This window comes from Miniopterus natalensis, chromosome 8 (genome assembly GCF_054644295.1).
Source record: "Miniopterus natalensis isolate mMinNat1 chromosome 8, mMinNat1.hap1, whole genome shotgun sequence".
Taxonomy (NCBI): Eukaryota; Metazoa; Chordata; class Mammalia; order Chiroptera; family Miniopteridae; genus Miniopterus; species Miniopterus natalensis.
This window is the reverse complement of record NC_142088.1, coordinates 17,097,193-17,119,666: the sequence shown is the minus strand read 5'-3', so window position 1 is coordinate 17,119,666 and position 22,474 is coordinate 17,097,193. Positions and strand designations below refer to the sequence as shown.

General features: G+C 37.1%; 1 protein-coding gene across 1 annotated transcript in view; it reads left to right on the top strand.

Moving 5' to 3' along the window:
- The window catches only part of CPS1 (carbamoyl-phosphate synthase 1), a 145,589-nt gene that overhangs the window by 73,249 nt on the left and 49,866 nt on the right, over positions 1 to 22,474 (top strand). The window contains exons 15-22 of the mRNA XM_016196893.2: positions 528 to 717; positions 2,132 to 2,289; positions 3,537 to 3,665; positions 6,440 to 6,584; positions 8,012 to 8,222; positions 9,552 to 9,750; positions 13,168 to 13,344; positions 16,720 to 16,838. Coding sequence (XP_016052379.2) covers positions 528 to 717; positions 2,132 to 2,289; positions 3,537 to 3,665; positions 6,440 to 6,584; positions 8,012 to 8,222; positions 9,552 to 9,750; positions 13,168 to 13,344; positions 16,720 to 16,838 — 1,328 coding nt within the window. The remainder of the gene's footprint in view (positions 1 to 527; positions 718 to 2,131; positions 2,290 to 3,536; positions 3,666 to 6,439; positions 6,585 to 8,011; positions 8,223 to 9,551; positions 9,751 to 13,167; positions 13,345 to 16,719; positions 16,839 to 22,474) is intronic.

Sequence of the window (22,474 nt, the reverse complement as noted above, 5' to 3'; positions counted from 1 at the left end):
ACACGTAGTCTTAAACCTGGGCTCATCTAGATATGCCAGTTCACCTCGCTGCGTCTTTGGGACTTGGGGGAACCCCGAGCACCCCAAGCGAACCCAGGCAGACTTGGGGAGAACTCGCTAACTCCATGCAGACAGTGGCCCAGCCAGGGATTAATCTTGTTTTCTCGTTAATGTCATACCAAAACGACTTAAACAAAAAGACCTTATTTGAGGACCTGCTGTATTTGTGGGTGTCTAGTCAAATTCTATAGAAATCATTTCCAGTTTTGCTTGATACCTTCAGTGGCAAGGAATTCAGGATGATCCTTATGAGGGAGGCAGTTCTTTTCAGATAGTTTTATTTTTCTCTCAATTTCTTCCTTCCTGTCACCAAATGTTTGTTTCCTTCTGACTTCCATTCATTCCCTAATCCATTCATTCCCTAATCCATTACCTGATCGATTCATTACCTAATAACACACTTTATTGGAAGGTGGTAATTCTCTTCTTTAGACCATGTTTTCAAATTCTGGATCCTCTTGTTTCAGGAAGAAAATGTGAGAACTGTCCTGATGAACCCAAACATTGCGTCAGTACAGACCAACGAGGTGGGCTTAAAACAAGCAGATTCTGTCTACTTCCTCCCCATCACCCCACAGTTTGTGACAGAGGTCATCAAGGCGGAGCGGCCAGATGGGTTAATTCTAGGCATGGGTGGCCAGACAGCTCTGAACTGTGGTGAGTTCTTTCAAGTTTAATTGCAGAGTTTGGGTCCATGCACTTACGTATATATTTTTTCGTTTGACTGCACCTAATAATTGTTCTGTGTGTTTAAAAAAGCTTTCCTCTAATGTGTGAGGAAGTTACAAACGGCCACCTAAAATGTCACATGATGAACAGAATAGAATATCTGGGACAAAAAGAACCCTTTGCTTTAATGCCCAGAGGGGCCAAGTAGGCTTCTTGGGTGCCCATCCTCTGTCCCAGGATATTGCTTTTCTCTGTTACCAGTGAAGGCCTGAGAACTACTGCTAATGAAAAGCGAGAATTAGCGTCAGTGAAGTGCCTTGTGCTCTTCTGTCTCAGCTCTGTGGCATTTGACTTTTCATGATAACGTAGATCAGTCTCTTTACCATCCCTTCACTTGTCTGCTGAGTCCAGTTCTCGGTCCTCTTTAAAAACCTTTAAGCCTTTGGAACTAGATTGTGAATAAGAATATCGCTAGCTAGTTGGGGTGAGGAGCTGATGATGTAATTTGTATGACAAATACAAAACACTTAGCTAAAGTTAGCTAGCAAGTGAGTAAAAACACAAACAATTTTGATGATTTTTAATCCAGATACATAGCCCCGTCACTGGGATTATTTAAATAAAAGAACCTCATTATAAGTATGGACCTTAGAAGGGAAGGAAATATACTAAATCTTAAGGCTCACTGCAATCCTATGATTTTTACTAATGACAGTAATAAAAATCACTTGAAGCCTGGCCAGGCTTAGCTCAGCAGTTGATCTGGGATCTAGGAGTTCACAGTTTGATTCCCAGTCAGGGCACATGCCTGGGCTGTGGGCTCAATCCCTAGTTGGGGGCGTGCAGAAGGCAGCCGATCAATGACTCTCTCATCATTGATGTTTCTCTCTCTCTCTCTCTGAAATCAATAAAGATGTATTTAAAATAAATACATAAATAAATAAAAATCACTTCGAGAAGGTGGTAATATAAGTAACAGTCACATCAACAAAAATATTTTGTTAGAATGTCTTCAGAATTTTTAATTCATGCCCTGGCCGGTTTGACTCAGTGGTTGGAGCGTCGGCCCAAGGACTGAAGGGTCCCTGTTTCAGTTCTGTCCAGGGGCACATGCCTCAGTTGCAGCCTCGATCCTTGGCCCCAGTTGGGGGCTTAAGTGGGAGGTAACCAATTAATATGTCTCTCTCACATCAATGTTCCTTTCTCTCTGAAAAGCAATGGAAAAAATATCCTTGGGTAAGGATTAAAAATAAATAAATAGATTTTTTACCCTAAGTATAATTCTATTTTGGACTGTGGTGACTGGCTTCTTGGAGTTAATTTTAAGATTAAGAAAAAGATATTAAAGAAGACATAAGAGTTTAAAATTTTAAAAAACTGATTGTATTTGGTTCTTCTACAGGAGTGGAACTATTCAAAAGAGGTGTGCTCAAGGAGTATGGCGTGAAAGTCCTGGGGACCTCAGTTGAATCTATTATGGCCACAGAAGACAGGCAACTGTTCTCAGACAAACTAAACGAGATTAATGAAAAGATTGCCCCAAGCTTTGCAGTGGAATCGGTAAGAAACCTTTGTTCTGGAGAAACAAGGTGATTATTTATTTTGGTTGTAGGGAGAGTGGTTTGTCATGCCTAAAAATGATAGTTACAATTATTATGCTTGCATATATGTTCTTCCAGAGAGATGTTAGCACCTCAGAGATATTGTGTATTAATTACAGCATTCATTGCTCAAATTTTAGGGTTAAGTATTAATATTTTATTTTATGAAGAGAGAAGCATAACCACTGAATCCCAAATCTTTTGAATTAAAACTAAGAACCATACTAACTTGCAATGCCAAAGTAATTTTTACCTCCTTCCCAAGATCAGTCACACATCTTGTATGTGTAGATGACCTGCAAATGGGAAATCACTGGATTTAAATGTTCTTATTAAAGTGGAATAAACATTTAAAAATGAGATTATCAAGATAAAAAGCCATTGGATCTAATCGTAAGGTTTACAGCTGAGAAACCTGTGGCTTAGATGTTGAAAGAAGACAGATTATTTTGTACTTCCGGCCAACTAAAAATGGGCTGTGTATGTTTCTGAAAAGAATGCTGTCAAGTACGTACTATGTTACAAAGCTGTCAATCAGGAGTAATCCCAGGATAGCTCTGCTGACCATTTGGAAAGCTCCTGCCATCCATTTATTCTTTCATTGCCAGATTTAATTATGTCCTTGCTTCCCCAGGATGAGAAACAGGCATATGGGAAAGGTGTAATTACATTCCCATTGGTAGTGTAATAATATTCCATGACAGAAAAATATAGCCACCATGTGTTGTATTTTGTAAGTTAAAAAAAAAAAAAAAGAATTCCAAGCTTCTGGGACTTCTCTCTGACTGAACTTGAAAAATGAAAAATTTCTCTATATAATATTCCTCATGGATTGTTGCAGTAATGCCAAGTTAGTTTCAGCAGTAGAAAGCCTTGTTTCATTAAAAGATGAAGCTTTTTAAACTGAATTAAAAATTTAATATGGCTTCCATTCTTAAATTAATGATGACTATTGCAGTTCTACAGTGGCCAGTTTTATTTTTTTTACATGCAAAAAAAATGTTTATCACAAATAAATAAAAAAGAGCCTTTGATGTATATTGAAATAATCCTAGGATTTTACTTAAAGTTTGTAGAACAACAATTGTTTTTCAGAAGATGAGAGAATAAGAGAACATTTCCATAGATCTACCTGGATCGCCAGACTCCCTTGGTACAATGTTTTCTGCTAGTGTGGTCAGCTTTTAAACTTGTTCTTGTTGACAGATTGAGGATGCGCTGAAGGCAGCAGACTCCATTGGCTACCCAGTGATGATCCGTTCTGCCTATGCCCTGGGTGGGTTAGGCTCAGGCATCTGTCCAAATAAGGAGACCTTAGTGGACCTCAGCACAAAGGTGTGTATGTTCGTAGACGTAATTCTTGGCAACCAAGAAACTGACTTGATGTACCCTTTCAATTAGAGAAAGTTATGCAGACGAAAATAATCTTTTCTCTAATTGTTAGATCACTGTCATGTTCTCTAAAAGCGTTGTCCAAAAAAAGACGCCTTTGAAAAGAAAATGCAGTGCAATTATCTATACTGGAACCCAGTGGTAAGCCAGATAGTCCTAGGTAAACTGGTGATGACTCTCCCCAAATGTCAATCTTTATTGTCCTGTCTTTTGATTTCAGTGCTATGAAGTCCATCCAATTCTACCTCCCTCTGCTGAAAACTCTATTCCAAAACATCTATAATGCTAAAATATATCTTAGTGGTTAAAAACTAGAATATAATGTTCAATTTTTAAATTTTTAAAAAAATAATATGACATGAATGACATCCAGTAAGTGACACAAAACACATTTAATTTAACTTTACCTCAACCTCAAGTATTTAATATATATAATGTAAATATATATATTTATAAAATGTATATAGTATAAACACCTCTTAATAACATAAACAAATGAGCTCTCTGCCAACTAACACACACAAATAAGCAAAAGTGAGATGTGTTTATAATTTATTTCTATCAAAATCACTTTAACATATTACTGAATATGTCTTTTCTTAAGTATTAAAGGGAAAAATCTGGAAAAATTAAGATATGTTCTAAAAAATAAATTTAGAGATGAACACAGAATACATGGTTTATGAAAACAGAGAGTTTTGCCCACACTCTATTCCCACAGAACAGAACAGTGCCTGCTAATCCCGGGGGTTTGTTGAATGAATGTGCAGCCAAGAGGCCCATGTAATTTGCATGGTAGTCATGCGAGAGCATCTTTGTGAGGGTTATTTTGGGGAGAGCTGAGTAAAGAGCCCAAGCACAGCTTATAGCTTTATCATTACTTACTTTTGGAGTAAAACGAAATGAGGCCCTTCGATTGTTGACGAATGATTTTGAGAAAAAAATTAATTAAATTAAATTTACTCAAATAATTATAATGACAAGCTTATATATCAACAATTTAGATCTAGATTTTCTAAAGTTGCCAAAATGAACCAAAGGAAGGGAAACATATCTACTATAAATGTTTCTTGTTTCCATTCTAGACTTCTGAATCATGTATTTAAAGAAAAATCATGTTTATAGAGATATAAGCTTTTTCCCCTTTAGCATATTAGATATTCCCAATGTTTTAAATATTAGCAATCTCATTATTGATGCCAGTAGTGACAATGTGTATTTATTCTCTATTAAAAATATACACTTTTTACAATATAAAAACATCCTGAATACTGAATTGTCTAAAAACGTTTACTAATGAAGACAATTTTGGAGTAGGATAATTTTTAATTATTTATATTCCTCTAAAATAATCAACAGGCCATTGAATGGGTTACTTTGCCGAAAACCTAGCTTTTCTCTTGAAAATAATTACTTATCATTATATCCTAAATTCTCCCTATTTTCTTGTGGTTGTATTTAGCATCATAAGAAACTGCATTAGCTCACTTGGGTCCCTAAGCCAATATTTTGTATAAAATCTGAGATTTGAAAGAAAAAAAAGAAGTTGAGGCAACGAGTGAAGATGTCCGCTGCCCTTGTGCCCAAATATTCAGTCCATTTCATTAGGATTCAAAAAGCTTTCCCAAATTCATACCCTTTGTCTCCCAGATGTCTTCTTTTAGCAGGCAATTCTAACAACAAATTGAGTATTATTAAATTGTTAACACTGGCTACGGACTTTTCTAACCGCTTTGAAAACCTCATCATGGGCAGCTGTGGGGACTAGTGTGCTCCATTTTCAACTGCACATGCTGGAGCCTGTGGTGTTGACTGAGGTTAAAAAAACAGGGTTGAGACACGTTACAGACAAACTTACATTGAGTTATTTCATTTTACTGCCTGCTAATAACTTGAAAAAATTTACTTTCCCCAGTTGCTTTCTCTTCTTTTCACGGCCATCATAAATCAACTATATTAAAAGACAAAGGACATTTCTGTGTTGGATTTCAGCCACTAAATGTCCTGAGGTCAGAGGCTGCCTCTTTCATATTTTGAGTTCAATTCTACCTACCTGTGGGTACTCAGTAAATATGAAATGATGGTTGTACTGATTCCTTTCTGTTTAATCAGGCATACATGATATATGACTCAGAGTACTTAAGCACTTAGGCCGTGATTAACCATAATAATAGTTGCATATGATTCTTCTAATTCCCAAGTCTCATATGCCATCTTGGCTAACTGTTTACAACCATCATCATCTCCTTTCTTCTCCTCATCAGCATCAACTGACTTTTATTGTGTATGTTACTGTATGAAGCGCCCTCAGCTATTTTGGAGAAAGCCAGAGTCTTTAGATTTATGTTTCTATATTTATTCACACTTATCACATTTTCTGGTTTCACAGAAGCTAGCTGCCGAAATAATTTCATTTCCCTCTGCCTGATTGCTCAATTATTTTCTCTTTTTCCTAAATTAGTTTGATTTAATGTCATATCAGCACTTTGAATGGCAAGCCTCAATAATGTAAATCAAGCATATTCACTGCAGGATGCTATTCCTAGTACCTCGCTGATTTTCTGACACATTGTGCCTTCTAGAGGGTAGGGGAGGTTGGAGACTAGACTTGAGACATCCGTGCTGGCCAGAATTTAGGCCAGCTCATTTTGCCAAGTATTCGTGTTTAAACAAGTGCCTTTTCTTACTCTTTGATATCTTTTGTTGCTGATTTTTAGGCCTTTGCTATGACCAACCAGATCCTGGTGGAGAGGTCAGTGACAGGTTGGAAAGAAATAGAATATGAAGTGGTCCGAGATGCTGATGACAACTGTGTCACTGTGTGTAACATGGAGAATGTTGATGCCATGGGCGTTCATACAGGTAGGCAAAGAATCTTCAGGAATTATTGTAATGCCTTCAGCTCATGGCTATGATAGCCCATAGCAGTCTTTATTAGGTTCTTTTCTTTAAATTAGCATTCTTAGCTGAGAGTCTAGTATAAACTGTAGTACTTTGCAGTATTGAAAATACTCTCACATTTAATTTGATTGTCACAAAAAATCCTTTGAAGTAAGGGAGGAATTATTATCCTGATTTCACCTGGGGAAGGTGTCAAATATAAGCAATATAGTGAAGGTGAAACCCATGGCTTGGTGTTGAGAAGTAAGGAATGAGGTTAAGAAGACTTAAAGCAGGCTGGGCTGTTTGTCGCCTAGTGAATGAGAAAATAGCCACAAGTAATAGAAACAGGTCTCTCAGGAAAGGAAACTAGTTAGACTTAGAGGGCACAGAAGATGTCTTATGATTTAGAAATGCTAGACTTGAGGTGTGGGTGAAACTCACAAGAAGAGGGTTAAGAATATGGAATTAGAATTCAAGAATGGGGTAGAAATGAAGAAGCTGATACAAAGGTGTTGGAAATCACAGGTACGAGGGCAATAATTGGACCCGGAAGCATTTACTGAGTATTCAAAGGCAGAGGCAAAGGAAGGAAGAGAATCGGATCAAGGACATGGCCTTGGGAAACATCTAGGTTTTACAGGCAGGAAAAAGAGGAAGAGTTAGTTTTGAATAAAAGGGGGGGCCAATGATGGGAAGCAAAGCAGGGGGTACAGTGCCAAGTAAGCCAACGTAAGAAAACATTTCATAAAAGAGCTTTGGCTCTGGCTGTATTGATGGCTGTCAGAGGTCACAGATGAGGTGTAAATATGGCTTTGGGTGTTCAAGAGGACAGTTTCAGTGCCAAATTGGTTACGTGAGCCATACTGAATGGAGTTACATGGCAATGAAGGGTAAGCAGAACTGGCAAGGCTTCAAGTTTAGTCATGTAAAGATTGAGACGTTGTTCTTGGGATTATCTAACAATGTTGGGGGGTGCTTCTTGAGCTTGCAGACATCTGACGTGTTTGCCTGCACATGGGGTGGTGACTAAGGACCAAGAGATGAAAGATACAATGGAAGGGGAGTAAGACAGTAGGAAGGGGTGAGCTGTAGAACAGTGGACGGGCCAGTCCGAGGGAAGAGGAGATGATATTTGAAGGGAAAAAGAACTTGAGAGAGAGATCATTCGAGATGAAGAAAAGGGGAATTGAAGAAGTTAAGGTCAATCCAGTAAGTGGATGACTGAAGCCTTCACAGCTACATGAGCCTGGGAAAGGTGAGAAGGGTTTCTGTAAATGTCAGAATAATACAGGTAGAATAAGAATCCAAGGAAATAATACCCGATGTGCCTTGTATGTGTTACCATAAGATAACTCCTATGGCGTGTAGCACACACATAAATTAACGAGTGCTGCTTGGATGTGCAGGTGATTCCGTTGTTGTGGCCCCCGCCCAGACGCTCTCCAACGCGGAGTTTCAGATGTTGAGACGCACTTCCGTCAACGTGGTTCGCCACTTGGGCATCGTGGGCGAATGCAACATTCAGTTTGCCCTTCATCCCACCTCAATGGAATACTGCATCATTGAAGTGAATGCCAGGCTGTCCCGGAGCTCTGCCCTGGCCTCGAAGGCCACTGGGTAAGACCAGCATGCTCAGCGATGGGGTTGCGGATTCTTCATAGAGGGAACTGGAAAGCTGACAGCTAGTGAAGACTCTGCTACATTTACAAACTATACTCCCCATTTCTGTTTGCTGGCTCCAAATCATTTAGGACCCTAAGGACATGGTTATTAATGAGCTTGCTGCCAGATTGAGGCAAATGGTATTGCTAGCTGGCTTTGTTTGCTGGCTAATCATAAACTAATAAAAATCTGGGTGGGCAAAGCAGGTTGAGAAAAATCTGCTTCTTAATTACACTTTGCAGATGTTGTTAAAAAGTGCAAATTAATCCTTAATTTTAGTTCTCAACTCACTTTTTCAGGTGTAGCAAATGGTACGCAAATAATATAGTTCACTTGACTCAAGCATGCAATAGACATTATTTTATTTTAGCAAAACTCCATAAGACCAAACAATTTAAGGGTTTTCTATAGGTAAATGTTGCCACCAAATAAATTTGCTATACATTTAACAACTGCTGGCAGACATAATTGGAAGGAAAATTAATTAATACCTTTTGTTCTATTTAGCATCTGGCATTTAAGTTGCATTTAAGTGAACAAAATATTTACCTCTAAAGAATATTTTATGTAGCTACACAGTATTGTATGGACTGGTGGAAGGCATGTTGCCCTAGATAAAAGTCAGGAGACCCAAGGTCTCTTTCTGATTATTCTACTGATTGTGAGACTTTGGACACATCACTTATTGTCTCTATAAATCTCTTTGCCTGTTAGACGGTAGAATTGTACTGAACAAATCATAAGTAATTCTATAGTTCTGTGAATTATTTTCTGAAATACAGTTACCAAAACTGACATTCCAGAGGAAGATAGTCTAGTTTCCAGAGTGATAGCGTTGTAGGAAACCCAAAGTTCAAAGATAATTTGGAGATAGAGCAAGGACTCAAACTTGCAATGCCTACATTTTCAGACTATTACATACCCCATAGTATCAGGTAACTCCACTGTCTTCTCAGGTGCAGATATGTATATATTTTGGAGTTTTATACAAGTGAGCACTTTATTTATCAAGGAAGCTACTGATTTTGGATTGAAGAGGTGAAGGTTGGGAGCTGTATAGCACTATGTGTCAGAGAATGAATTCTTTTGGGATCTGTGCCTCTGTATCATGACTCACATTTTATCAGTGGCTATTAAATATTCATCCTGAATGGAGAATCACATGTGTTTTATACACTGATGTGGCATAATATCAAAATTTCTAAGAAGACCAATTTATGTTTTGGGCTGTTTTTAATACTTATTGCCAAAAGAAAAAAAATAAAATTGTCTCTTCCTTTATAGCTACCCATTGGCATTTATTGCTGCAAAGATTGCCCTAGGAATCCCACTTCCAGAAATCAAGAATGTTGTATCAGGGAAGACATCAGCCTGCTTTGAACCTAGCCTGGATTACATGGTGACTAAGATTCCTCGCTGGGATCTTGATCGTTTCCATGGAACATCTAGCCGAATTGGTAGCTCTATGAAGAGTGTAGGAGAGGTGAGTCCTTGGTTTATTTCTTTGTTTCATCTTTGTTTCTCAGTTACTTTGTCTAATTTTTAACATCACTGAAAGTTCTAAGGTTGCCTGGGTACTGGGTTATTAATGGAAGGATATATAAGAATTTCAGTTCTTCCCTAGTATTTCACTCTCTCTCTGTTAGACTGTTAAATAAGGCACTTGTTACATGCCCATTTAATGAATTCTAAGGGCATCTAAGGATTCTAGTATTCTAAGAGCATTCAAAAGGAGAGACCATGTATGTAGGTATATCATAAATACACATGTGTGAAAACACATATTTATATTTATATAACTAAATTATATATTTTATAACCAAATCAAGAAAATAATATTACGTAAAAGGTAACATGGTGTACCAAAAAGACCACAGAACTGTGGTTAAGAATTCATCTTTAGTCCATGTAAATTGTGGCTATCATCTCTGTGGTCTTCACTTTCCACATCTGTGAAAGAAAGAAGCCAGAGTGGAAGATCTCTCATGGCTCTTCCAGCTCTAAAATTCTAAACTGAGACAAGCACAGTGGAATATTAAGCCCCTTTTATTGTACTGAAATGTTCTAAGCTTTTAGCATCTTTCAATTTTACATAATGTTCTATTTTAAATTTTAAATTAAATTTAGCTTTTGATTATTCCATCTTCAGAGAAGCAGTTCTCCTTGTGCAGGAAACAAAGGAATTCAGATCTCTACCTCTGAGATTCACTCTCTTGCAACTCCCACCAAGGGGTTTATTTCTGTTTGCATCCAGGAGGCTTGGCATAGTAGAGAGAACATGAGCCTTGGAACCAGATGAACTTGGGTTTTACTCTTGGTCTTACCACTTACTAGCTAGAGACACTCATGCAAAACACTGAGCCTCAGGTTCTCCATCTGAAAAATGGGAGATGATAATTCTTTGTGGGGTTCTTATAAGGTTTAGAATTAATACATGTAAATGTTTAGTAATAACTTTTAAGGTAGATTCTCAGCGCATTTCCAATAAATGTACTGCATCAGTATTATTGTCATTGTTTATGGGTAGAATTTTTGAATACCAGCAGTAGATTCACAGCACAAAATCTATCTATATCTGTCTGTGTTTCACTTTATCTCATCTCTACCTCTTTATGGTCAGTGGAGGAGCTCTTAGTGTATGTCTAGGAATTTAAGACAGTTAGATTACAGACCAAAAAACTATTTGTGACCTACTGTTCCATACTGGTCTTAATTTTTCCCATGACACAGATTATAGTCTAAACTCGGACTAATCATTTTAGAAATGCACGCCACTAATCACAGGAAATGCAGCTTAAATCCATCACCCATGCAGGGGAATAGAAAAAAATGACTTTTTACTGATCCATCATGTTCACATGTGGAAGGCAGAACTATTACTGTTTTGGTTTCCTCAGTTTCCAGGATACTAATGGAAGGCTTTAAAGTAATAACAGATAAGGAACAACTTGACCTTTTAAACAAAAATGTCTTAGTAGTTGTAAAAGACAAGTAGTACTTTTTCTTCCTTCTTAGTTGTTTTAAATCTTATTTTTTTCTATGAGGCTTCAAGCTACACAATTGAATTGACCTCAAATGCCATGAAAAGTTTTATTGGTAGTTTTTTTTTTGCCAAAAAACAACCACTACCTGTTATTTAGTTTCCATTTTGTGCGAAGTGTCCCTTTTCATAATGTTTAGAAAGTTTGTAGGGCAAAGAATATGAAATGACTTTGTAATGTTTTCAGTTAGGGCTTATTATCTGAGGGATTTTTGTTGTCAGTGAATTTTAACATCTGGTTGAGCTCAAGTTAGCAAACACTTCCCGAGGCCTTACTACGTGCAGGCACTAGGAGGAAAAAGCAGTGGGTAAGGTGATAATTGTGACACATTATCTGCAGTTGGTAAGTTCAGACTATATAAACTGGACCAAATATCATATGAATTCAACTGTGTAGACATTAAAACACAGTCTTTACGTACAGGTGCTGTTAGAATAGAGTAGATTATGATAAGGGAAAGCCAAGATAGTTATTCCACTGAAAATGGTGAAATTTTCACTTAATGAATATGAATTTCAATGATTTAAAGTATTAAAGAGCACAGCTTTTGAGCAAACACAGTTATATACTCCTGTATTAATATGTAGGTAAGTTTGCTTCTCTTTTATTGCATTTGTTCCATGTTCCATCATGTACAGTGTACTTAAATAACATTAAAAATTACAGTGAGTCGCTTATAGAACTAATTACTTCAGAGGGCCAACACTTAAATATGTAATACTTACAAATTTTATTAAATACTTCAAACATATTTTCTTAATTTGGCAGTACCATAAAGCATCTTATATCTGGCAATCTCTCCCATGCTTAGGTGAGCAAATCTATGAACATATTGTCTAACTCATCAAATACCACTATGCCTTGCAAATTGCATATCTGAATTGGACTAGGATTCTATTTATTCTGGCTCTTGAGACTCTTCCCTTATTTCTAATTAAATTTGGAGCAGTGTGAAAAGGTTATCCGTTTTGCTTTAGTGATCTTTGAATATGTATCTTGTCACACAATTGACATGAAGATTTACAAAACTGATATTCATTGGAATTCAGGTCTGTTTGAGGAATCATGGAAGTTTACTGATGGCAGCATTATGACTGTTATTATTTTAAATTGGCGACCAAAAATGCATAGCAATCTATTACTCCACGGAAGGTTTCAAAGACAGTGTTTATCCACTGAAAATAACTGGGTAGGCTTCAAAGTCAATTTAAGTTTAGTTCTGACTTGTAACTTGCTCAAACTAAATCACCACATTGTTTTTCTAATTGATTTGTGCACAATCAGCTGTAAAGATTGCGGGAAGACACATTGAATTTGTCGTGGAAAATGTAATCTCCACCTACTCTCAAAATCTGAATCTGTCAGTATTTGTTATAACTTTCCAGGTTCTGTTAGTATTAATTCTTAGCTATAAAGAAACCCAACCTGTCTTGGATACTGACTGATACCTGTTTAGAAATAGTTCTGTTTATGTGTTAATGCATGCCTGCTTTCTCTCCATTTGCTTTCTATCTAAAAGACATCTGCACAAAAGCAAGATCTTACTAAGGAAGGGCCTGTATGTTCTGGACACAGATTCCTTATTTTAATCCTGTGGTCCGGAGCAGGTACAGGTGATTTCCTCATCAGTCTCAGCCAAATTCTCTCAGTGGTAAAAGACTGACCTAGTGTTGAAGACTTTATATCAAAACCATGGAGAAAAGGAGAGAAGAAGAAAAATAGAACCAAAATTTAAGTAGTGTTCTGATATGTGTTTTATTCCTAAGTCTTTTATCAAAAATATTGCTTTTCTAGTTCTGTTACAAATTAGAAACAAATAAACTTTCTTTAAATAATGAGCTCTTGAATGTGTATCACAGGTCATGGCTATTGGTCGCACCTTTGAGGAGAGTTTCCAGAAGGCCTTACGGATGTGCCACCCGTCTATAGATGGTTTCACTTCCCGTCTCCCAATGAACAAAGACTGGCCGTCCAACCTGGATCTCAAAAGAGAGCTGTCTGACCCGTCCAGTACCCGCATCTATGCCATCGCCAAGGTAATATATGACAAAGGGCCCAGAGCCACTATTTTTTCAGAAAATAGACAGACTGAACATTAAAGTAAAACTAAATCACAAAGCAATGTTGAATTCAGGGATTTTGGTAAAATTTTTAATTCTTTCTAATAGTATTAAATTAGAGACTTCTAGGTGTAATCTAAATCCTGTAGCAACCAACGCCCATCTCCTCCAAAAAAGATACCAGGAAGACAAATTCAAATCATAAATCACAGACTTCTACGGATTTCATCACATAATTCTATAATAAATAAAATATTACCCGTTTTATTTGACTTTAAGCCTAGGTTTAAAGACAGATTGCAGTTTTAAGAGATGATCACATAAATAAAATGTTCCTCCCTTTTAGTGTATATAGTATCAATACTCTTAAGTAGATTTGGTAATACTGATTTGTCATTTCCTATCACTCTCATTGTTTGTTCCTTGAAAATGTATAAAATTATATTTTAGAAAATAAGGTGTATAAAATAGTATCCCTTATTATGGGCTACTCAGGACTCTAGAATACTCTTTATTTATTTGCTTCTTTTTCTGTGTTTAAACAACAACAAACTCAAAGAACTTCCATGATTACAGGCTTTTCTCTGTGTGATTATTTCATTGGTCTTACTTTCAGGACAAAAAAGCCCCACACTTCTCGCTTCCACTCCCTAGTTCTCTTGTATGCAAATGAAATGCCATATTAATCTCCTTTCGTGTTTACTACGCTTAGAGTTTTGAAGTTTGAGCTTATCTGATTTTATCAAAGGTGACTTGGGCAGCTGGGCTCCGCCTGGTCAGAAATCCCTCCATGGCTTTCTGACATTTAAGGAAGCTTAGGCAGTAATCCTCCAACAGTGTCAACCCCACCGGAGCTACAAAGCCCTGCCGGCCATCCTGTGTGTGCGTGTGTGCATAAGGGATGAGGCGATGAAAATACAAATTTTGCCTTTAAAAAGGGAATGCGTTTTTGCAATTTGTCATCGTTGCAACAGCAAAACACTGTTAGTGATTCTGAACTCACTGCAGTTTTTCTGTCCCTCTGTTGAGAGACCCGCAGAGAGGGAAGGAGAGAAGGGAGTGTTTCCTTCATTGCATGTAATGTATACTCTTCTCACCTTTGTGGTGTTCTAAATGCTGAATATTTAACTCCCATTGAAATTCTGGGAGATACTAGTACCTTTTTGATGAACATTTCTCAATGTTGAATTTCAAGGTAATTGCACATTTTTCTGTGGTGGTGGAGGTGATAGTAATGATGAGAGGTTAACTCTAGGAAACCGTTTCATCTTCTTTATTGTTTTTACTTTAGTCTTTTGTTTAAAAAGCAGTCTACCACATTCACATGTGCATCTGTATTTCTATATACATATAATTTTTCCAGACAAAGGGCAGTAAATGGATACTTTTTCTTAAGTCTAGTTATCAAGCTTCTGCCATTTTGAGGCAGATGCAAAAGAGAAGTGTTTCCAAGTTCCCAGTGAGGCTGTAAAACTCAGGCAAACCTCACATTTTTTTCTAACAGACCTATAAGAGATGAGAATTCAGGGGGAAATGTGCGGAGCTTCTTTCTGGCACAGGGTACCCTATGTTCGAGCAAAACGTGCGGGGCCTGAGGTATAAATTACTGTGCGCCAGAGTGCCGGAGAAGGAGCTGTTTCTGTTGGTTAGAGGCCTCACTGCTGCTCGTTTCCCAGCAGCCAGGCTGGGCAATTTTGACAGAGAGCGTAGGAATCGGGGAGGGCCGAAGGGGCAAAGAGTGAAGGGAGCGTGTAAATCTTCCCCGCTTTCACGATTCTTAGAAAAGGGCAACTTGCTCCAAGGTCTGATTTTTGCAGCACTCTTATTTCAGGATGACTGGATCGTCACCTATTTTGATTTGGGGAGAACACAGGGCATTATTTTTGACTCGGGGAGCGCTAGAGTCACCTCGAGTTTGTTTGGGGTCAGTGTGAACTTATTTATAGTTGAGCTTGAAGATGAAGGCCCAGGACGGACGGGATCCTGCGCCCTGTGCAAAACTGCAGGTGTGACTGTATTTGTCCTTCCTCACAGCGACATGACTGCAGGATTCTAGGTCCTGCGTCCCTCGCAGGGTGGCTGCCGCTGGGCCATTGTGTGCAAACTTCCTCTGGTCTGTCAAAAGTGTGCCAGTTTCAGGCTCTATCTGCCTCATGGTGCTGATGGCCAACAGCTAATTATGCTTTAATCACTTGGAAAATAAGACCAAATAGCAAGTCCTTGGGAATCCGGCTGTAATTACAGGAGAATTACACTTATGAAATGAACATGCCTTTGAGTGTTCCCATTAGATGCCATCTTATTCCAGTCAAAGGAATTATGAACTCTGCGATGTCTCAACACTTAGAATTATGGTCTCTCTGGTACTAGAAATAAGTAAAAGTTTTAAGAAAATTAAGCTCCCGGGGTTAAAACATAACAGAGTTGCTGGTTACATATATCTCTCAATGAGATTTAAAAATATAGTGTGCCATTCTAAAATACTTTGTTCTGGAATATTATCTGGTTATTTTTTATTGGGTATAAATATATATATATAATTAGTTAAAAATAAGAGTAGACATCTTTTGAATGTGAAAGTTTTGATTTTGAGAGTTTATCTTTTTATTCAGTTGCCTTTTCTGCTTAGCCCAATGACCCATAATTGTAATTTTTCTTTTGGGAAATGACTTAATTTCTCTTCAGAGAAAGGCTGAGCTGCCTATCAGAACTGAAGTTATTACTACACTGCTTTGAAATATATTAAGATTTTGTAAAATGCCTGTCTTAGTGCAAAAGTAAAAGTAACTGATTCAAAATAATTTTTTGTTTGAAGTCCTCTGTGAGGGTATATTCTAGAGAAATAACATCAGGCTGGATTTGACCCATACATTCTCACTGACTAGTTTGCGTGCATGTGGAATGAGGTGTTAAATGTATGCTATTTGCTACAGGGTAATTATCCAAAATACAAGTCAAATGATCATTATAACAATTCTAGGTTTTCTTACTAATTTGGCTTAACTGTAGTTTCAAGAGATTCCCTTTAATTCCAAATTTAGTATATAATTGGTAATATAGTCATATTAAGAGCAGGAGGCAGAGCCTGTTAGGGGTTTCCTTCTGAGCACACACCACTCTGATTAATTCAGAGCACCTCCTTTGTATGTCATTGTGGAAATAGTTGGCAGTATCTGTAGGCGTATTGGGAGCAACATCAATGATATGATATCGGTTTCATGTTTGATGTCTCAGTCTATAGCCTCAGGCTCTCTGAGTAACAAGGAGAGGGGATGGCTGCTCTATGTTTTCAACCAAATAAGATATTTATAAAATGTTTGCCAAAAAATATATCTCTTCTCCTTTTGGCAGGCTTTGGAAGACAACATGCCCCTTGATGAGGTTATGAAGCTTACATCCATTGACAAGTGGTTTTTGTATAAGATGCGTGACATTTTAAACATGGAAAAGACACTAAAAGGGCTTAACAGGTAAGGCAGCATGGCTCTGGTTCGTTCCAGGTATCTGCTGCTGCTGTGCAATTTTTGAATAGTCTTCTTCCTCCCCTTAAGCATTTGGCCAAAATTATGCTTCAACAAGGTAAATAGTGCCAAGGTTGAAAAACAGCAGCCATAGCCAGGAGAAATGGCAGTTTTCAGATGTTTACCTATTAGAAGGTACCTTTTAATATTTGAACTATCTTCTACCCCATCCTTGCTGTCAAGCATAATGATGTTTTTATTAGGTCTCTTGAATTTATGAAAATCAATGTACATTTATGATATCATGTGCTATTTAACTACTAAACATTACCTAGGTTTAAATTTGAATAATTAATAGAATAATATTCCTGTTTTCTATATATTTTCTGAATTCTAAAGACCATATTTGTCTTTTAACATCAACCTACACATTGCTATATATTGAGGAGCAAAGGTGTTCCTCTTGCATTTTACTGATATTTTTAACAGTGGGACTTCCATTTCAGCCTACAAATAAGCCACATTCCAGTTTCTATTAACAGGCTCTTTACCTCTTACTAATTTAGATTTTTTACCTCCTTTATGGCCAATTATTTTTAAAATTTTGGAATATTTCAATAATATCACTGCTTTAAAATATTTTTTATTTTATGAAGAAAGACCATTTGTTTGAGTTTATGAAATCATAGATAGGTCTTAAAAATGTATTTTTGATAAGCGGAGTATTTATTATCAATTTAAGGAACACAGTGTAATTCTCTTCATCTTCTCCCCTTTAAGAGAGCTCTGAAACACATTGCATTGGAAAGAAGCCCACCAGCAAGCTTGTGTTTAGAGAGGAAAAAAAATTTTGCCTATGTAAATTGCTTTCAATGATTGAGAAAATGTAGGAAAATGAATCACTAAAAATGTGCATGAGGACAGTGGAAGATCTCAACGCCTTGATTTCCCAACTATTTAGCAACTGCAACATGTATTGGAGTTGCTGTGTTTACTTAAACAAGATGCATACAAACTGGGCACTAAAAAATACTTGCTTTTCTTTTTGAGCAAAATGAGGTTCTTTTTCACCTATTCAACAATTGCCCACAACCACTGCTTGGTTTTGAGAACTGGCAACTCCTATTTTGCTTCTAAGTCACTCTTCCTAGTGATCACATAAAATGAACAATAGATAGCAAAGAAGTTAAGAATAGAACCTGCACATTCGTTTTCCATTTTTGCTGACTTGAGGTTTCCTTTCTGGGTTTATGATGCCAGCAAAACTTCCATGTCGAAATATAGTCAGTTCCAGTGTTTTCAGTTTCAGACAACTGATTTCAAATGCCTATGAAACTGCTGCAATGGAACCACAAGAGGGTGCTAGAAACTTACATTATGCCAATGGTAGTGGTGGGAGAGACTTGGGGGGAAAATAGCAGATGTTTTTGTGATTTAAATTTCCACTTGATAAACATTCTGATTTTTAGACAAATTTGATGTTGTAATTGAATAGTTTTTGTTATAACCAGAAGGCAGGTTGAGATTCTAGCTAAGCAGAGATAAGTACATGTTGACAGCGATTAAGGTCCTCGGATGGTTAGAGCGAGTCACATATAATACAGGTCACATATAATATTTTCCTGACTTCTGCACCCTGTTGCATCTATTTGCTGATAGTTTGACATTTTCAGGCTTCATTTTCTTGCATAGGTATATTTGTCAATAGGGATGTTTTCTATTGTTCGTACTTATCTACATTAAACACTTTTACATAAAGCTTTTAATAATTTTAAAAGATTCTAAAAAATATACTTACAGTTATCTCAACAGATGATCTATGGTGTTAGTAAACTTAAACTCTGCATTCATTATTATTTGATCGTTACTTTGCTGTTTAATTCATTTCTTTTTGGTGTGTCATAGATGCACACATAGCTATTTGATAATGGTTGTTATTTAGAGGTGTTAGATAGATGAAATAAAAATAGATGGTCACTAAAGCTACCTGCCTCAGTCATTCTGTGGCACGTAGGGGTCTGGAGTTGAAAGCACATTGCAGCCAATGGTGTGTAGGACTTGAGTTTTCTTGCCCTATTTTGATGATCTTCACCATCAGCATCTTCTGCTTTTATGAATTATGACGTCTGCTTTTTCTCAGTCTCTAAATATCCAGGAAGCTTAGTCATTAAGGCATATATAGCTCCAACAGTGATGGTAGCTCTCTGATAAGAGTTGACGCTATCTGGCTGAATTACGTATTGCCAGTTTGGAGAAAAGTTAAGAAGATCACTTGTTCTTTTTCATTTGCATTTTGTGGTTCACTTTGTTTCAAGAGCTCAACTTCTTCAGTGTTGGAAGGTTGACTTTAGGTAGAGGCCTGGGAAGTAGCTATTTATTTGGTAGGATTTGAGAGATCCCCCAAAGTCACTTGCTTCAACATATCACTGGTGCCAATCTCTCAGGTCTCTTTGCACTTTTCTTATAGGTTCCTGGGAAAATAGGCATTGGGGATCTCAACTGGGAGAAAGGGAGAAACTTAAAGAGGAGATAAAGTATAGATACTAGATGTGTGTTAAGCTTCACCTGGTTCTTTCTTGGTGCACTGGAAGGAGCACAGGTGTGGAGCCGGTCAGGTAGGCTGGATGTAGTCTTACCCACTGCGGAATCACGGGCATGGTACCTCCCTCACTTCTCCAGCCTCACAGTCTTCCTGCTAATGTCTACTTTATAGTTTGTGGAGCTCAGATGATATAAATATAAAGAAAACCTGGCACATAATGAGTGCCCAAGGAGGTTTTCCCTCTTTCCCTCTGAAAACAAAAATGCTACTCATTCTAGTGAAGACCATTTTGTGATTTTTAGACATATGCATTTAAACACTCATTTTCAGAATCACAATTTGCTTTTACATATATATTTTGCAATATATCATTTCTTAATTTTCTTTATTATGCATTGTCACTTATTTTAATACCTTTCTTTTTAAAGGAAGCAATGATAATTAGTGATACAAATCCTATCATTATCAAAAGATCAATAATATTCCGTTATGCTAATAAACAAAAATTCCCACTCTATAGCTGTGAATTATGCTAAAATTCTAATATTTAATAAACATATTCACTAACACAGGATGAAACTGTCACTCAAATTACCAGCCAGTGTATACTTATGTTTTTATATAGTCATCTGAAATGAAGTCTAGAACTTGACTCTCAAATTGAACATGCCCACATATTTAGTATATATGTCCACTGACTGGAATGGGAAAAATAAAACTAATTGTAGCAGGGTCAGCATTAAGGAAATAACAGGTGAGTTTCCCATGTATTTGAGAAAGTGGAAATTACAGTAAGAAATCCCTTGCCTCGAAGGGTGGAGACAAACATATATCATGCTGAGGATGTTGAATGAAATCCCAGCCTTCTTCAGGGTAATGAGACAAATTAGATGGGTGTTAGAATAATCCACTCAGCATCCTGACTCTGAGTGTCTGCTCCCATCAGAACTCAATTTGCTGTCTCCAGTACCTGAGCATAGCAGCAGCGACCCTCAGGAAGGAGACTTCCAGAGCAGTATCCATTCCTACTGACCTAGGTGATGAACATTATTCAGACAGCTTCAGCAAAAAACTTTCTCTTCCCACAAGAGTTCACTGACTTTTTCTTTTTCCTCTTAAATTGTTTATGGCTGCCCAAGGGCATGCTAGGAAAGGTGACTGTTCCAGGCTGTTCCCCAAATTTATAAGCTGGTGTAGCAGCATTAATCGACCTAGAGTGATAATATATTTTACAGTGGGTTTCTTTAGGTTTTGAAAAGTTTCTCTTTACTCGGTGTGATGTGAATTGTATCATGTAGGATTCCAAGGCCTGTTACGTATATGCATAGGGATTTGGATGTCTGATCTATTAACTTCACGTTACCAGATCACTTTGCAAGGAGTTTAGGAAAAGTTAAGTCTGTCTGAATTTTTAATGGAGCTGCATTTGCAGAAGCCTTATCCGTTGGCCTTCACTACTGAGCTAGCAGACATGCCTGCCTTCACCATACTGACCCTACCAACACCGACTCTTTCACACATAAATGCTCCTCTCATATAGGATTTTCACCAGGACTCACTAGAAGGAAAGCATGCTTATTTTCACCTATTAAAACAAACAAACAAACAAAAATCTACAGAAACTCACCATAGTTCTTTCCTCCATTAGTACATTCGCAGATTCAACTTTGGTTACATAAATCAATCTGGCATGGAAGGCAGAATTGCAAGTACCATAAATCAGATAAATAAATATGTCAAATGTCTTCATCAATGAGGTTTTCTTGATATAGCTGATTCCCTAACGTTACAAAATAATGTCTTTAGAACTCTGTTAACACAGAGCCTTAAATTTTGATTCAATCAAACAATTCTGAGTGCCTTCCAAGTGTAAAATAACAATCAGCAAATTTATTGATTACATATTAGGCACTGTTCTAAGCACACTGTTTTATTTTATGCTTACAACCACCTACGAAGGTAGTAATTGACCTGATTTTATAAATAGTAAACTGAGGCACTGACATATTTAGCAACTTCTTTAATGTCACTTGCTAATCAAGGGCAAAATTGAGATCAAACATGAGCAGGAGTACAGAGCCTAGGATATTTGACATGCACACACACACATATATGTTTAGGTGTGGGAAAGGCAAATTATGTATAACATCCAGAGGAAATAAGACTACATATAATAGACACTTTCAGTATAGAAACAGTAAATAAAGGAATGATAGCCCTATCACCATAGAACCCTCACATAGGTTAAGGTTTCAACTATATTAGTAATTCATAGAGAAGCACAGGAACAAGGATCTCTCAGCTGAACCCCTTTTGTTATAAGTAAGTAAGGAAGTCAACTATAAGAAGGCTTGTTTGTGAAGGAACTGTTTCAGGACATTATACTCCAAACATTTTTATTTATATCAAGTTTGATTAGCAATTTTAGATTGAAGGCAATCATGATACTTAAATACACACGCACACACACACCCACCCACCCCATGACCAGGCAAGAAAAAAATGTGAAAGTGCCAGTTGCCATCTTTGAGCATCTGCTTATCTTCTGCCTGTGGCTCTTTTTGTTTTTAGAAAAATGTCTTTATTTTTATTTTGGAGGGTTATTTAGCTATTTTTGACTGCCATCCGCAGCTCAAGGATTTTATTATACCTGCTTAAATTGTTTAATTTTCTTCTTTAACCAGATAAAACGAAGTTGAATTAAGTTCTGAGTTCTCCAGAACTTTAAGTGATTAGCTTAGAGAAGACAGCCAGCCTCTGCTGTGCTGTGTCACATTAAATGGCCACAGGGAAGGTTTTTGTCATTGACGATGATTGCTTCTTCCTTTGCATTTCCTTCAGTTCGGGCAATTTTCCTGGAATGGTCCATTTTGCTCTTTGTAATTTTTGTACAATGCTGCTATTTATGTTAGCAACATTATGGATAGCTATTTTTTTTTAAATCTGTTTTCACCCATTTTAGATGTTCGAAATTAGGGGATACGGTCATTGTGATACAGTTCATCCCATATAAATATAATAGACTGAGATTTGGATCTATTTCTCTATTAATTTTTAGTATTAACTTAATTTACTATGGATGATTGTGCAAACTATCCAAAAA